At 36.7% G+C, this 18,101-nt stretch overlaps 1 protein-coding gene across 3 annotated transcripts in view; it reads right to left on the bottom strand.

Annotated features, from left to right (window-relative positions):
- The window catches only part of FAF1 (Fas associated factor 1), a 497,629-nt gene that overhangs the window by 121,584 nt on the left and 357,944 nt on the right, over positions 1–18,101 (bottom strand). For all 3 annotated transcript variants that reach the window (NM_001046318.1, XM_059884654.1, XM_059884655.1), the window contains one exon: positions 12,631–12,785. In NM_001046318.1, the coding sequence (NP_001039783.1) occupies positions 12,631–12,785 (155 nt within the window). The remainder of the gene's footprint in view (positions 1–12,630; positions 12,786–18,101) is intronic.

Here is an 18,101-nt window from a genome sequence, read left to right as displayed (position 1 = left end):
AGATACCCTATCATATGAGGAACAACGGAAGAAATAAATATACTTGGTTGGAAAGGTAAACAAGACAGTTAGGATTAAACAAATAAAAGACTACAATGCAGAAAAGAAGCTAGTCTTATTTCAGGTAATTCCAAGGCCAAAACTAGAACCCAAAGAGAGCAAGTTGGGAAGAAGTACTATTTTTTTTTTTTATTTTATTTTTAAACTTTACATAATTGTATTAGTTTTGCCAAATATCAAAATGAATCCGCCACAGGTATACATGTGTTCCCCATCCTGAACCCTCCTCCCTCCTCCCTCCCCATACCCTCCCTCTGGGTCATCCCAGTGCACTAGCCCCAAGCATCCAGTATCGTGCATCGAACCTGGACTGGCAACTTGTTTCTTACATGATATTTTACTTGTTTCAATGTCATTCTCCCAAATCTTCCCACCCTCTCCCTCTCCCACAGAGTCCATAATACTGTTCTATACATCAGTGTCTCTTTTGCTGTCTCATACACCGGGCTGTTGTTACCATCTTTCTAAATTCCATATATATGCGTTAGTATACTGTATTGATGTTTTTCCTTCTGGTTTACTTCACTCTGAATAATAAGCTCCAGTTTCATCCACCTCATTAGAACTGATTCAAATGTATTCTTTTTAATGGCTGAGTAATACTCCACTGTGTATATGTACCACCGCTTTCTTATCCATTCATCTGCTGATGGACATCTAGGTTGCTTCCATGTCCTGGCTATTATAAACAGTGCTGCGATGAACATTGGGGTACACGTGTCTCTTTCCCTTCTGGTTTCCTCAGTGTGTATGCCTAGCAGTGGGATTGCTGGATCATAAGGCAGTTCTATTTCCAGTTTTTTAAGGAATCTCCACACTGTTCTCCATAGTGGCTGTACTAGTTTGCATTCCCACCAACAGTGTAAGAGGGTTCCCTTTTCTCCACACCCTCTCCAGCATTTATTATTTGTAGACTTTTGGATTGCAGCCATTCTGACTGGTGTGAAATGGTACCTCATAGTGGTTTTGATTTGCATTTCTCTGATAATGAGTGATGTTGAGCATCTTTTCATGTGTTTGTTAGCCATCTGTATGTCTTCTTTGGAGAAATGTCTATTTAGTTCTTTGGCCCATTTTTTGATTGGGTCATTTATTTTTCTGGAGTTGAGCTGTAGGAGTTGCTTGTATATTTTTGAGATTAGTTGTTTGTCAGTTGCTTCATTTGCTATTATTTTCTCCCATTCTGAAGGCTGTCTTTTCACCTTGCTAATAGTTTCCTTTGATGTGCAGAAGCTTTTAAGGTTAATTAGGTTCCATTTGTTTATCTTTGCTTTTATTTCCAATATTCTGGGAGGTGGGTCATAGAGGATCCTGCTGTGATGTATGTCAGAGAGTGTTTTGCCTATGTTCTCCTCTAGGAGTTTTATAGTTTCTGGTCTTACGTTTAGATCTTTAATCCATTTTGAGTTTATTTTTGTGTATGGTGTTAGAAAGTGGTCTAGTTTCATTCTTTTACAAGTGGTTGACCAGATTTCCCAGCACCACTTGTTAAAGAGATTGTCTTTAATCCATTGTATATTCTTGCCTCCTTTGTCAAAGATAAGGTGTCCATATGTGCGTGGATTTATCTCTGGGCTTTCTATTTTGTTCCATTGATCTATATTTCTGTCTTTGTGCCAGTACCATACTGTCTTGATAACTGTGGTTTTGTGGTAGAGCCTGAAGTCAGGTAGGTTGATTCCTCCAGTTCCATTCTTCTTTCTCAAGATCGCTTTGGCTATTCGAGGTTTTTTGTATTTCCATACAAATTGTGAAATTATTTGTTCTAGCTCTGTGAAGAATACTGTTTGTAGCTTGATAGGGATTGCATTGGGAAGAAGTACTATTGAAAAAACTTCTGCCACTCAAAATCTTTTGAAGCTTTCATCTCTCCATCCCTAGCAGGATTCATGTGAAAGTGAAAAGTGAAGTCGCTCAGTCGAGTCCGACTCTTTGCGACCCCATGGACTGTAGCCCACCAGGCTCCTCCGTCCATGGGATTCTCCAGGCAAGAATACTGGAGTGGGTTGCCATTTCCCTCTCCAGGGGATCTTCCCAACCCAGGGATTGAACCCAGGTCTCCTGCACTGCAGGCAGACGCTTTAACCTCTGAGCCACCAGCAGGATTCATGTAGCAAAGTGAAAGTGAAAATGTTAGTAACTCAGTCGTGTCTGATTCTTTGCTAACTTATTTGGGGCCCACCAAGGCAATGGCACCCCACTCCAGTACTCTTGCCTGGAAAATCCCATGGGTGGAGGAGCCTGGAAGGCTGCAGTCCATGGGGTCGCTAAGAGTCAGACACGACTGAGCGACTTCACTTTCACTTTTCACCTTCATGCATTGGAGAAGGAAATGGCAATCCACTCCAGTGTTCTTGCCTGGAGAATCCCAGGGACAGGGGAGCCTGGTAGGCTGCTGTCTATGGGGTCGAGCAGAGTCGGGCACGACTGAAGCGACTTAGCAGCAGCAGCAGCAGGCTCCTCTGTCCATGGAATTCTCCAGGCAAGAATAGTGGAGAGGGTTGCCATTTCCTCTGCCAGGGAATCTTCCCAACCCAGGAATCAAACCCGGGTCTCCCACATTACAGGCAGATTCTTTATGTAGAGACTGTAGTAATATCAGTTAGACATAACATAGGGGAAAATGCCTGCACAGTTGCAAACTGGATGTTAACTAAGAATGTTTCTAACCCCCAACTCTTTAAGATTTGGTGAATTTGGTGTTTATTTGTTCCCTAAGCAAAAGATCCCTGTCTTACACTTCTCTTATACCTCCCACAGGTCTATGCACAGTTTTTGTACAGTTTGTTGATAATAATCCAGCCTGACAAGGTCAAGGGACAAGAAGTATGTAGCAGAAAAGTGCAGGTAGATCTAGAGGATTTATATCTGGTACAACCATTTATGTGACCTTGAGTAAGTTACTGAATCTGAGTCAAAATAGCTTCCTAACGTGTGAAATTGGACTTTACCATTGACCTTACAGAACTATGGTTAAGTGGGGTAATGTATATATAGAGTGAGGATTAAATGAGCTTATATATAGTGGTGTTAGAGAAGACTCTTGAGAGTCCCTTGGACTGCAAAGAGATCAAACCAGTCAATCCTAAAGGAAATCAATCTTAAGTATTCATTGGAAGGACTGATGCTGAAGCCGAAGTGCCAATCCTTTGGCCACCTGATGCGAAGAGCTGACTCATTAGAAAAAACCCTGATGGGGGAAAGATTGAAGGCAGGAGGAGAAGGGGACAACACAGGATGAGATGGTTGGATGGCATCACCAACTCGATGGACATGAATTTGAGCAAGCTTCGGGAGATGGTCCATGGGGTCGCAAAGAGTCAGACATGACCACAGTGACTGAACAACACATACAGCATCTGACACACAGTTGGGGCTTAATTAATGATTGCAATTGCTGTGTGTGTGCGTGTGTTTTAAAGCAGTATTGATAATCTTGATCTTAGCTACTGACTCTCTGTCAGTATTTGAATGACAGTTCTAAGAATAAGGAAGATGCCTTTATTGGTAAAAGAGGTGGAAAATGGCCGTGGTTTCCTTAGCTGCTGCTGCTGCTGCTAAGTCACATCAGTCATGTGCAACCCCACAGACGTCAGCCCAACAGGCTCCTCTGTCCCTGGGATTCTCCAGGCAAGAACACTGGAGTGGGTTGCCATTTCCTTCTCCAATGCATGAAAGTGAAAAGTGAAAGTGAAGTTGCTCAGTTGTGTCCGACTCTTATCGACCCCATGGACCACAGCCTACCAGGCTTCTCCGTGCATGGGATTCTCTAGGCAAGAGTACTGGAGTGGGTTGCCATTGCCTTCTCTGGCTAGACCCCCTAAGGTCACTCTGATTGGATCACAAGTTGGTAAGGGCAATACGCTACAATCTACTTACAAACTTTATTAACATTCATTTTTAAAGTGAAATCTTGCTTACCTCTCATTTTTCTATTGAAAACTGTGTGTTCACATCATCAGAAGGTCATAGAATTTTAGAGGTAAAAAGTTCAAATAGGGTCAGGTCCCCCACATTTTCACAGAAGAAAAAAAAAGCTACAAATATTATACCACCTGCCTAATAACCCATATTCTTCATAATCCCAGACTAACTGAGTCTTATTCTTAATTTACCTACATTTTATGATTTACGTATGACTGTCTGCATAAACAGTGAGGAAACAGATGTATTGAAAATCAGTCTTTTAAGAATAACAGCTAACATATTTAAATGTGAATAGGTTTTGCTTTAAGAACTAATAAATAAGAGTTATATAGCTTTCATAATATCCAAATAATAAATTTTTGTTGCTGTGGTTGTTAATTAAGTAACTTATCTGAGAACAGTTCAAAACCTCCAATACCTTATTTGATACTGGGACTGGGAAACATAATTTCTCAGATTGAGACATCAAAGTCATAGTCTCTTTACTGTTCATATAAACTTGCCTCATTCTTTCCTTAGTTGAGATCTGTCGAGAAGTATGTTAAAGAGGACTTTCTTGGTGCTGATCACATACTGAGGAAAGGAAAGATACATGAAAGGTGACAACTTATTAGGAGGATTTTAAAAATTGTTGTGGCTACAGGCTGAATCAGTCAACAACAGATAAATTAACAGATGGCTGTTTAAAAACCCCTATAGTTAACTCTGTATTTGTAAGTATATAAAATTGATACTTTTCTCTATTATGATAATGCAACCAACCAAGTACAAAGATACAAACGTATGCTGAAGTAAAGGATACCAAACCTATTCCCTAAAAAACTACCTAAAAATCTATGAAACAGGAGTTCACCTGATCCCTCAACTCCAGACAAATAGTTATTTCCTCTTTCAATTTTTGGTGGCATGTTTGGCAGATTCAATTACTAAGATTATTGGGCACCAAAACCGCTTTTGACCATCTATGTAGACTGAAAGGCAAATATTGGAAAAGTATCAAAGGAATCAGTTTCCATAGGTGGTTTTACATGACTGACCTAATATGTTTCTTCTATAGTTTCTCTCAGCATTTTACTATCAGCATTTATGAAAGAGAAAAATATGCTACAAATGGCATAGATGACATGATTAGCAAAAATTCTTCAGAAACAACCACTAATATAGAAATTATCAATACTGATGAAGCAATTAAGAAAAATCTCTTGAGATCTTATCAATTTCAGGAAAGAAGAAAAGCAAATGATATGAGGGGGTAAATTACTTTAAAAATATTTTATTTGGGGAATGTCATCGTTTTTGAATTTGTTTCATTAGATAACTCATGTTTAGTAATCTATATATATAAATTGAATCGAGTATCTCTGGTAGTCTGAATTTCCTAAAATACAAAGATAACTAGCCATTGGAAGTGAATATTTGCACAAAACTATACATGGGAGTCACACAAGAGGTATGGATTTGGCAGTACAGCACAAAGGGGTGAAGGCTTGGTATGAAGCTCAAACTTTATATATCTTGAGAATGCAACAATTCTTTTAATTCTATGACTCTCAAAATCAAGATCCCTACAATACTCAAAGCACAGAGTTCAGGAGAAAGACCAAGGAAAATGCCAACAGAGTAATAAGAAAAGTCTAGTGCATGAGGAAAATGGGATTTGATAAAAACTTAAGTGAGCTTTTGGACTGCCATGTCAACAGTATCACCCTGCACTGTTCTTTTGTAACAGTCTTCATGCAGACTGTGAAAACAGACAACTGTATCTGAGTTAAACACATATTTCTTGAATAGTGTTAATTGTTAATAGATGAATGTCAAGGAAGTAAAATTGTTTTTACACAAATGCTTGATTCAGATACAATGCATGCACCTCCAGACAGTTATGACTACAGTACTAGGTAGTAGTGTGGGAAGTATCCAAATCAGAGTTTAAAAAGCTTGTAAAGTGGGAATTTAAAGTTATATCAAAGAACACTTTTAAAAGGATAATTGTCTATTTTAAAAAGAGTAAAAAATGTATTGCAAACAGTTTAGTCATCATCTATATACAGACTGGCTTCTTTTCTATTGAAAGAGACCATCACCTTTTATTCTCTCCCTCTTTTCCTTCCTTTCAGTACTATTAGGAAACTATTTACAAGTGCACCCTTGGACAATGCTGAGCAGTAATTATGACTTGCTGACGAAGAGATATGAACAATTACTGAGCCCATTTTGAAACCCTACACTAATAAAGTCATTAGATGCTGCCCCTGCCATGATCCTTCTAAAAGCTTCTGAAGTTACAAGAACACACAGCATTGTTTGCAGGGACAATTGCTGCTGGCAGAATGCAAACCTTGAGTTAAACCATGCTGCAAATTGATCTTGACATTCTGTTAAGAGCGCCACTAAAAATCAAAAGCAGAGGAGAAAAGGAGAAAATGAGTGGGTAGGATGTAATCATGGAACAGGAGGGGTTCCTCCTCACCTTCTCTCCTCCCTCTTCACAAAACAAACCAGGGAGAAAATGACAAACTCTCCTGGTGTTTTGGAACCTTTATTTTAAAGCATTAATTAAGCCTTGACCTGGGATGTTTAGGATGGCAATACATTTCCTTTATAAGGATTTGGAAGGAAAATGTGTCATAAAGGAAATAAAGGAGTTTGGGGGAAATTATATGGAAATCTGGCATGAAGGCACTCTGGAAGTCTTAATACTCTGACCATAACATGTCCATCTGTTTTTATCAGCTACTTTGCAGAATCTATATCTTTTCGTAGGGAAGCAGCTGGAAATTAACACTCCTTGTGTCCCCCAAGGAGACACCACACCTGGGCTATATTTGCTGGATTAAATGGAAGCATAGGGTTAGAGTAACATGGTCAGCTAGCTTCAGCCAGGCATGAACCAGCAAGTAGTTTGGAATTAAGGGCAAGCCACTGTGATATGGCTAATTACTGAGATGGAAAGAGCAGGCAGACAACCTACTGATAATAAGAGATTTAAGCCAATTAACTCTTGCCAAAGATTAAGTAATGTGGAAAACTATTACTTGAATATCAAGGCTAACAAGTACCTGTCAGCACAGCAGTGTAAGTCTACAGTGACCTATTATACTGCACCCAAGGGCATTAAGTTCAAAAGCTAACATTGATAGGCAATAGGATTGTCTGTGAACACTGGTACTAACTGTGTAATGCTACATATGTTACACGTAACCTGTGTAACCCAGGCTCTGTCAGTAATTCCTAGGGTTCTATCTGCAGCTATTCTGAACGCCACTTAGAAATAGTGTGCAATGCCTAATTTAACACTTCGTGGCATGTACACTGATGTGACAAACATTTTCATCTCAGGAACTTACATATAAGCAGCTTGTTCTTCAGCACTCATACATTGCTGATGACCCAGTTTGCACTATCCTGGTCAAATTCAATGTTTAAATTTTCCAGAATGAGATAATCTAAAGCAATATCTATACTGGATGTACCAAGACATTAGCCACATGGGCCTATTCAGAACAAGTGATATCCATTAACTTATTACTGGTTAATATGGGTGGTTTATTGTGCCACACGTATTACATGGCTTTCCCTGATGAAACAACTTTGGTCCAGAACCTGTAGTTCAACACCAAGGGCACTCACGTGTCAATATTCCCACTACCCAGTCCCAAATAGCTCTAATAGAGCTTTTTATATAGTTCTATGTATATTTAATTATGATGGTGCCCAGATGGACCTTTGTCTAGCCTCTTGACATACTGTACCATGAGGCAAGTCCACCATTCTTACATATCCAATGGGCATATTTAATCAATGCCACCACCAAAGCAGAAGGTTCAGAGTACCATCCCAAATGGCCCAATTTGAGAGACCAATTGCTTTAGAGGTATCACAGAGACTTGGTGAGTCTGGGGGAGAAACTTTGGAACCAATGGATAAACTCATCTTGGTTAGAATTCAATCCTCTTTCCAGATGGCCAGCAGGTGCCAGGGGCACTCGAGCTGAGGCCACAACAGCCTGGGGTACTAATGTTAGCAGATGATGAGGTATTCCTTCCAGCTATTTTTAGTTCATTCTCCAAGGAGAAGACTTTTGAAGGCTTTTGCTTTATTATTCCTGTTAACGGCTGTTGGGGAAAATCATACAATTAGAGGGATATGGTAGCATCTGCGATGATATTTCCACTATCCAAGCTCATCTCTCTTATTCATTATGTTTCAAAAATCCTATTAGAGATTATTGGTTTAATCTATCAATAAAACACATATTTTAAAAGGTACTTTAATGCATTGACATTACAGACATAGCTCCCTTGGGAAGCTGACAACCTAACAGGGAGATAGATAATAAACATTCCATATAATGAATGCCATCAGTACAAGTTAGTACAGTGATACTATGGCAGTATACAGAATGTGCATTTTTACCGAGACTGAGGCAAGGGAAGAATGGGAGTAGACGCAAGGCTTCCTAGAAGTGATATGTGTTCTGAATTTCAAGAAATTATTCTCTCATAGACCATCCACTCACTATATTATGCTAAAAATATTTTTGTTGTTTATGTTTATTAGTTAAATCTACCATGGTTTTATACATGTTACAAGTCCAAAGGGTTCCTGATCTCTGCTCCACTGTCTGCCTATAAGCAGATGCCAATACCAGCATGAATTATTGACAAAACAACTTCTTGAGATCTGTCTATCCTGATTGGTTGGCCTTAATGTTCAATTTGGTTCAGACCACACTGGATTACATTAGCTGGCCAACTCCTATTTTTTCTCTCCTCCATAATTCAGATAGCTAATTATGAAGTTTAAAGTACCAATATCCTTTTGTAAGAATAGCAACTCAGTAAAGTAAGAATGCTGCTAATATTAAAAAATCTCTGAAGAGAAAGAGTGAAAACCTATTATCACCTTCTGTGTGCCATCTCTTTCAAGTCCTTCCCTTGCTCACTCAGGTAGAGTGACTCAGTATGAATTTCATCTATACTCCCAAGGCACCCTGTATATATTTCATATTACATATTAGCTCTTATGTCAGTCTTACCTACTAGACTACGAGTGTTTTAAGCATTAGCACTGTATCTTTTCCAACTTTTCATCCCCAGTGCATAGCACTGAGCCTGGTTCATATTAAACATTCAGTAAATGTTTGAAAAGTGAAAGTGTTATCACTCAGTCTTGTTAGACTCTTTGTGACCCCCTGGACTGTAGCGTATAGCCATTTCCTTCTCCAGGGAATCTTTCTGACTCAGGATTGAACCTGGGTCTCCTGCACTGCTGGCAGATCCTTTAAAACATCTGAGCCACCAGGGAAGCAATAAATGTTTAATAAATGAATAAACACGGAGCAATATATACCTTTCTTAAGATATTTTAGCCACTTCCATTGAATTACAAGATCTCTTTGTTTACTATTATCTATTTGGTTTTAGCTTTTTCTTTACAGTTATATCCTACTGTTTTTATCAGGATCATTGTTTTACTGGGTATTTGGGAAATTATATCCTCTAGCACCTTTCAAGACTAACAAGGGCTTTCTGCCTACTGCTTTAAGAAAAAATGGCTCTGAAATGCAACTATACCTGGCAGCCAGTAACACTATATAGAATTTTCTAAGAAAGAAACTTCCATTTAGATATACAATACTGAAATTATAAGCAACATTCTTAAGTGGAATTAAATGAATACATTCAATTTGTCAAATTCTTATTGAGTTTCTTCCCCAGAATTTTGTAAAGTGCTTTGTTTAATGAGACAAATAAAATAAGTCCTTCCAGAAGATCATGATTTAGTGAGGGAGAAAAGAGGCAAGTAATCACTACTGTTAAAGTCTGATGTTTTAGTTAATATTTGGACTGTTCCACGATCAATCTAGAAGTTATTCTAATTCATTATACAGATATAGATTGGTTAACTTAAGTATTCAGCTTAGAAAGTTAATAGAATCATTTTGGAAGGGGGAAATCCAAACCATCTATATCTTCAGTGGTGTATACCTGTGACATTCTATAGAAATCTGTTTCTTATTTATTCTAGTTTGTTAATGAAATCAGGCATTCTGGATTGTTAGCAAAACCAGGATATCTAACTTATAATATCAATTCACATTCATATTCTTGTAACTTAACCATTCACTTAGTTCAATATCCTTCACTTAAAACAGAAGAGATTCACAGTAAATTATGGAGGACTAATGTTTCTGTAGGTTTAATCCCTGTATTTCTTAAGCAAAAATAAAATAGTTTGGCAAGTCCTTTCCTGTCTTGGGCATCAATGTCCCCAGCCATCATATCAGAGGACAGTCTCATAAAACCACTAAGGAAGCATCCAGACTAAACAGCTTATAGACATCACAGATATGGAAACTCAAACCATCACAGAGACGGAAACTAAAACTTTTATTTAGATAAATCTATGGTAAATGGTAAGAAAATTGTGGCTAAAGCCAAACTCTTTTGGAGGGTAAAACATCAGCCTAAGTAATTCTCTTATAATTTTGTATATCAAAAGGAAATCTACTTTTACTCTTTTGGAGTAAAAGTATGGAAGTATGGAATGGAAGAACATTCCATTTCAGCAAATTTTCATCTTGTGTTTGTAGAATGTGAATTTTACCATAGGCCTTAACTGTAAAAATGAGCAGCCGTACACAAACAGTAGCAACATAATTTTACTTATTACTTTATAGAGATAAATGTAATACCTTAAAATAGTATTTAATTTGTAATATGGATAGAATTTGACTTTGAGTAAGGATGCCAAATATTTTAAATCCCAGAAATTATGTTTTCTCCACATTGCCTTTTTTCTTGTTCCTATGTTTATTAAATTCCTAGATGTTTCTATTTACTGTTTAATATCATTTCTTTTTATTTTCATAACAGTAACTTAATAATGAGATGCCACATAAATGTAAATTGAAATATCCTATCATACCTCATAGTTGGTCTTGCAACTCCTTGAGAAAGAGCTCTAAAGCCTTAAACAAGGCCTTTATTTTGTGTTTCAAAAAAGTGTCATAAGGAGTTAATAGGACACAGCTGTACTGGCTCTTTCTAATAAGCAGCTTCTGTCGCTTTGGTCACCACAGGTGTCTCTGTAACCTGCAAACTCTTATTACTAGTGTATCAAAGTTGTGCTACTTAACAGACTTCTTTAGTAAAACATAACAAAGCAATTACATGGCTGTTGATTGCCAGTCATAAAAAAAACCCTCAAACACTGCTTTTCAAAAGAAACTACACTGCAATTTTTTGTCATTGTAAAATAAAAGGAACTAAGGAATTAAATGGAGGATAGAACAAAATAACAGCAGGTAGCCTGCTGAACTTAGCCACTACAGATGGTTTAGAAATAGTGTTTCCTTCTCCATCAAGTTGTGGATAAAAGGAAAGGAGGAGATTCCTTACTGCCAGTGAATGGCAAAAGATTTAGCCAAGTCTCCAGTCTATGTATTTTGCCTCATGAAAGACCTTCGATGCTGCATTTTTATCTGTTTTTGGCACTGCTTTTCATCACCTTTAACTGAGTGTGAATAATAACCTGATTTAATTTAAACAAATACAGGTGCTAAAGGTTCTTTATTTATGTATAACAGGGAATATTTCCAAGGCAGAACGAAGTCATCCTATGAAAATTCCTAACCATTTACTTAAAGAAATGAAGTATTAGATGAAGAAATTGCTTCAACATTCTTTTGCTTCACTTTTAAGGGAAGAATCATCTTTCTTTTCAGATTCATATTACATAAAACAAAGTCTGAATGGTGAGCAAAAATTCAGTGAGCCATAAAATAATAAAAAGACAAATCAGATGATTTCCAATTGTTCTACAGTCATTTAAATCATGTAACTACAATAGGATTGCCTTGAAATGAATTAATTTAATTTCCATGTTCATAAACCAGGAGGCTGTGATTATGATTGTGTTAACACCACCCAAAGTTGCATCACAGGATGTTGTGGCCACATGTGTAATTAAACACGATGAAATATATTTCAGATGGTAAACTCAAATAGGCAAAATATGAAGAATTATTCATTACTTACAGATATTATGATTAACAAACAAAGTAAATTTATCCTGACAGCTAGGAAAGGGAATTTTTTTTTCCTACTGAGAATATGGATGTATTGCTGGCTGTGTGCAAAAGAATGTGTGCAATAAAGCGATTACATCAATTAGCATATGCTAGAGTTAAGCTATTACCAACTCCACTGGACTGGTCCAGAATGTCCTGCCTTCATCACTGGAATTATTAAGAAAGTAAACTTACTAGTAGGATTATACATTAGATTTTTCCTTGTATTTCCTGAATATTACTCGAAACAGATTTTTAACGTTCAACAACATATTAGAACATTAGAAAATACAGTACAAAGAAACATGTTTTATTATTGAAAAAAGACAAGAACAATGTATTTTGGTTTTGGTTTTTGGGTTATTCCTGAATTTAAGAAATCTTTTATTAGTTAAAGTATTTTTTCACAATTGTAAATAACTGCATATATTAACTACAACAGTTTTTATCTAATTAAATGTAATAATAGAAAAGCTGAGGATGAAAATGTTTATGATGATAAATCAAATACAATGATGACTTAAAAAAAAATAAAAGCCCAACTTATAACTTATGAACAACAGTATTACCTTGCTCTGTTGGCATCCTTTGTCAGATCCCAAGCCCAGGTTATAAAATTTTGACTCAGATAAGAGACAATAGATTCAGCACAAAGCATTTGTGAGCAGAACACGTTGGTTAATACACTTTCATCATGGTGGAGGTAGATAGCAAGAAGCTTTCTCTGAAAAGAGGAGAAAAGATTGATGAATTAAAATATCCACTAATGTAACCTTTCTTGAATTTTGAAAGGCACAATCAGTCAATACAAACAACAAAGATAAAAATTAAATGTTATTCCCTAAGAGTATCTGACACCTGGAGCTCCTAAAGCATCTACTAATATGAATACATTTTGCTTCGTATGATTATACTCTGTCTTACAGACTGCTGTCACAGATTCCTGTTAACATTTGCAAGCCTATCTCAAGCATGAATCAAAATAGGATTGCATTTTCTTTAAAGGAAATGTAATTATAATTCTTCATATTTAGTACATACTTTATAAGTAAAGGAAAAATTAATTCTGAGCTATTCAACAATACAGAGAAAAAAATACCGATTAAGATTGAATGCGAAAATCTCCTCTTACATATTTTTTATGTTTTTAACCTGAACACTGAAGAGTCTCTTCTACTTGAAAGAAAAAAGTCTGAAATAACTTTTGTTTTAGCTCCACAGGTAATTTCAAAGTCCTTAATGTTTTCCCATGTCAAAGTCCTTACTTCAGAACATGTGATTGATATCTACTTGCTATTTGAAAGGATGATAGAAAAATGTTTACTTCACATGAGTTCTTTCTAGTTTATATTTCAGAAAATATCCAATGTAGTTTCTCATATAGAAAATTATTCTTTCCTTTTTGCCTGATAAAACTTGCTTTCAGGAAATGACATTTGCTCTTTTAAATGTACCCTCTGTCATAGCTAGATAATCAATAAAATAACTGAAACTAAAAACTGATATTGAGCAATATAATTTGCAAATGTCAGCTTTAACCACAACAATGGTTGTTAAAGAACCTAAATTGTCCTTAACTAATTTTCTGGTGCTACCCTATAGAAGAGCTGAGTTTAAGAACAGCCAGTTACCAGGAAATGGAAAGGTAAAATATTATGATAAATACACAAACTAATCTGTGAAAGTCTGGTGAAGGACAATTTCAAGGAAGCTTAGAGTCCTTCCCCTCATATTGAAAAAGAATGTGATGATGAAAAAAAAAAACTGCTGTGTAGTAAGATGAACAAAAGAAGGGTTTTTATTATAACTCAGGGTTTTTATTTATTTAACCCATTCACAGAAGAAGGGTTCATGCTGATGAACATCTGATGCTTGGAATTATGTTGATAGACAATCCTAATAATAATAATAATCATTATTTTCTTCAAAGGAAAATTTTGTACTAGATGAGGGTAGCCAGAAGTAGATGCTTCCAAAATGAGTGTTAGTTACACACCCATTATCTACTTTAATCCCTAGAATAAACCTGTAAAATAGTATTCTTAACTTTATTAACCTATGAGGAAACTGAGCTTTAGAAACCTGACTTATCCTAAATTTCACAACTAATAAGTAAGTATTTTATCTGGGATTGGAATCCAGACTAACTGACTCCAAGCCTAGTGTTCTTTCTTTGATACTGCAGAAGTAGCAAAGAACCCAACTACACTACACTCCAGGCTTAGAGAGCTTGTAGAGTATTAAGGCACCAGATGCTCACACATCAGTACTTTTGGAGCCTCAGAGACAGCATGTAATGTGAATAAGGGCAGAACTCCTGAGTACAAGTAGCTCCAACAGTAGCTGCTTCCAGGTGTCAATTTATTCATTCAACAAGTATTTGTTAAAATATTCTTTGTCTCAGGCTCAGCAGGAAGCAGTAGTGATGAAACATCGAACAAGAAAGGTTTAGGGTTTTTTCATCTATGTTGACACCTGCATATAATAGTAGCTGGTATCTAGGAAGTCTGTAATCAGATACATTGTGGGAGAGAGATTTATCTGGAAGATTCCTACTCAATCTTTAAGGCTCAAAGTAAATGCCTCTATGAAGCCTTCCCTGATTCTCCAAGGCAGTGTTATGTGCTTCCTTTTTGGGCCTCTATCTCTTCTGTTATAATTGTTAACCAGTTTCCCCTCTAAACAAAGTCTCTCAAGGGTAAGGACAGGATCTCTTTTGGTCTTCTTTGCACCCCTAAGTTAGCACAGGTCTCAGCATATTTGAGGAAAGAAACAGGAATGCTGGTATGTATCAACGACAGCCCTCTGGCAAAAAAGACACCAAATGGTAGCCAAATCACTCTTAGTAAACGCATCTAGAAGTCTCCTGCTTTAGGGGTGGGAATGTGAACCCTGCAGCACTAACAAGTCCTCTTCCTAGAAGCTCTCTAGCCCAACAGACAGAGAGATGTCAACCTCTAATTCTGCTTGACTGTATCTCAGCAACTACATTTAAAGAGACACTGGGAAAAAGAGAGCCATCCATTTTTGAATCAGCATATTTTTAACCAAACAATAGCAATGGCTATATCTTTAAAATGCTTATTTCTCTCAAGAACACTGCAATGGAACATTTAGACTTTGGGAAAGAGATTAGCAATTTACATTGCTATATCACTGATTTAATTTGAATGCTCTTCCAAAACAAACACACACATACTGAAGAGGCTACTAAGAAACCCAACATGGAGAGTTCCCTATAAGTGCAGCCGACCATGTTGACTGAAACTAAACTTGGAAATCCAGGGCACTAATGCACAATATCAAGCAATAAAAAGCATCTCTTTGGCAATATTTAATTTAAAAAAAGAAGAAAGAGGCAGGCGAAGATCAGGCACTGTCTGTTTTGGAGGATCAACCATTCTGCATTTCAAAGCATTGGTCCCTGCAATATCCAGGTTACTGTGCTAGAATCTCGACTATTATATCGCGGTTGTGAGAGGGAGGGCAAAGATGTGTTTACTCAGTGATTAGGCCCTTAGAATAAGCCTCTAGCTCCTAGAGAGACAGCTCACCACTTATTCATTTGGACCAATTCACAAAGCCTAGGAAGATTAAACATCCATGCTGAGAAGACAAGCGAATGCAGACGGTGAAAAAGAAATAAAAATTCTTTAAAAACTCTGAGATGACTTCATTATTTTTCCACAAGGAAACTTTAGGAAAGTGTTTAGTTAGAGAAAAACCCACATTGACCTCTCTCTAAACCCTTAATCTTCCCTTTGTGGTGGCGCTGCTTTGTGGTGAGCGACTGGCTCGCCTCGCCCCTCTTTTCACTGGAAGCTGAGAGAAAAAAGGCTCTGGAGAAACAGTTTTCGTTACACGGACACAAACCCCTGACACTGTTAAACATGAGATGCCAGGAAAACACACTTTAAAAAAAAATTCTTACTTTAAGCTCTAAACTGTGAGAAAGGAGATGATACAAAGAGTATCAGAGAAGGATCTTCAGGTTGGGGGTATTCCCATAGCAGCTTTCAAAACAAAAACTGAAAAATCTTAAAATAATCTTTTCTCCCAAACATAATAACGCTTTCAACTTTCAACAAATTTTTTTTCTTCTGCTATTATGACAGTAAAAATAGGTAAAATGTTAAGACTTAATAATATGAAAATGCTACTAAATTTTGGTTACCTAAATCTCTGATTAAACTATAGGCACCTAAATGAAACCCCCCTAGACTCAGATTTCTGATTACTTTATTGACTCAACTAAACACCGGCCAAAACAGTGAGAACTGGGTTGAGCATATCAGAAAACTGCTTTTGTGAAGAAAGGGCATTTAGTACATAGAAAAAGCATAGGAAAATGTTTTGTTTTCCATTACTATAACCATTTTTCCCTTTGGCCCATTAATAATTCAGTTCAACAACATTTACAGAGTGCCTATGTGTTAGGCATCGAGAATATAAAGATGAATAAAACAAAGTTCCCTTGCTCTCTAAAAGTTGGGGGTCTGGAGGGGATGGCAAATGCGGAAAGCAAAGTTTTAATTGCAGTGTTATATGAGAAGCAATAAGATCAGGGCATTTAAAGAATGTACATTTTATTTGTCCTTTCTAATTTGGCAGAGAAAGTGTAAGTCTGGTTGAGGAAAAAGGCAAGCAGCCTAGCTATATTCTCCTCAGACTCCCTCTTTGTGATCTAGGTTTTGGTAACACAGTTAAAGGAAAGCCTCCAAACATTAAAGTAACAGAAAAAACTGTGCTAAATCCAGTTTTGCCACTTAACAGCTGTGTGATTATGTGGGCAAGATGTAAAGATTGTGGATATAGTAGGTAAAATACCTATTTACAATGTGTGGCCCATAATAGGTGCCGAATAAAATGCAGCCGTTAGGTTCAAGATTCTGAAAATATCCATGCAAAATAAAGAATTTAAAGGCCATTTCAAGATAAATTATAGCCATAAAAATACAGTTTCTTCATTCCTCCTACTAGTGTTTGGAATGCTTAATTGTGTCCGCAATTTCAGGGCTTCACTAATCTTCATATTCAAATCCAGGTGCTAAGGTACTAAGTTGACCCTTAGAAAATGCCAGGGTGACAGCAACCAATGTGACCTGGCCCTGAGCTACAGTAGCTATTGTATTTAGACACTCAGCATCACCGAACTACAGAACATTAGGGCTGGAAGAAATGAGCTGGCTATGTCTCAAAATAAGCCAGGCACAGAGCAGACACTCAGAAAATATTTGCTGATGGACTGAAAAGAAAGTTGTCTAGTTTCTTTTTAGGTACCAGAATATCCATAATTTGTGTGTTCAACGATTTTAAAGTTGATATGACAAATAATTTCTAGAAATGGTATTTCATAGCTTTTTCAGGTATAAGAATTAAAATAAAAATACTTATCTTTGTGTAAATTGGGACCCAATTTTATTTCTCTATTTTCAGTTTCCCTTCTCCTTTTATATCATCACCATAATAGTCAGAATCATCACTCTTCTTTTAAGTTTGGGGGTGGTTTACTGATACAAGCCACTGATAAAATGATACAACAGTAAACACTCTTTTATATTTTACCTAGATTGATCAATTATTAACATTTCGCCATATTTGCTCATTCTTTTCATGTTTCTGTCCCTGAAACATTTAAAGCTGCACGTATCATGACACCTCCACTCTACTTTAGTGTCTGTCTCCTAAGAAATAAGGATATTCCCTTACATAATCATTATTTCTTTACTCACATCTAAGACATTTAATATTGTTTACAATATTTACAACTTACTATTGTACAATTATCTAATACAGAGTCCATATTCAAATTTCTCCAGTACCTCAAAATGACCTTTGTAGCTATCTTATTTATTATTTTAAATATAGGCTCTAATTAGTTCACGGCCAGTTCTAATTAGTTCATCCAGTTCACTGCCCACTTCCACAATCTTGTTCCTATATATGGATATTCATAGATCCAGCCAGCATTCAACCAAGACTCAAGCACATAGTAAGAACTTTGGCACAGCAACATGAAGCTACATTGTCTGGAAACAAA

Source organism: Bos taurus, chromosome 3, assembly GCF_002263795.3.
Source record: "Bos taurus isolate L1 Dominette 01449 registration number 42190680 breed Hereford chromosome 3, ARS-UCD2.0, whole genome shotgun sequence".
Taxonomy (NCBI): domain Eukaryota; kingdom Metazoa; phylum Chordata; class Mammalia; order Artiodactyla; family Bovidae; genus Bos; species Bos taurus.
This window is presented reverse-complemented; position numbering and strand designations above follow the sequence as displayed.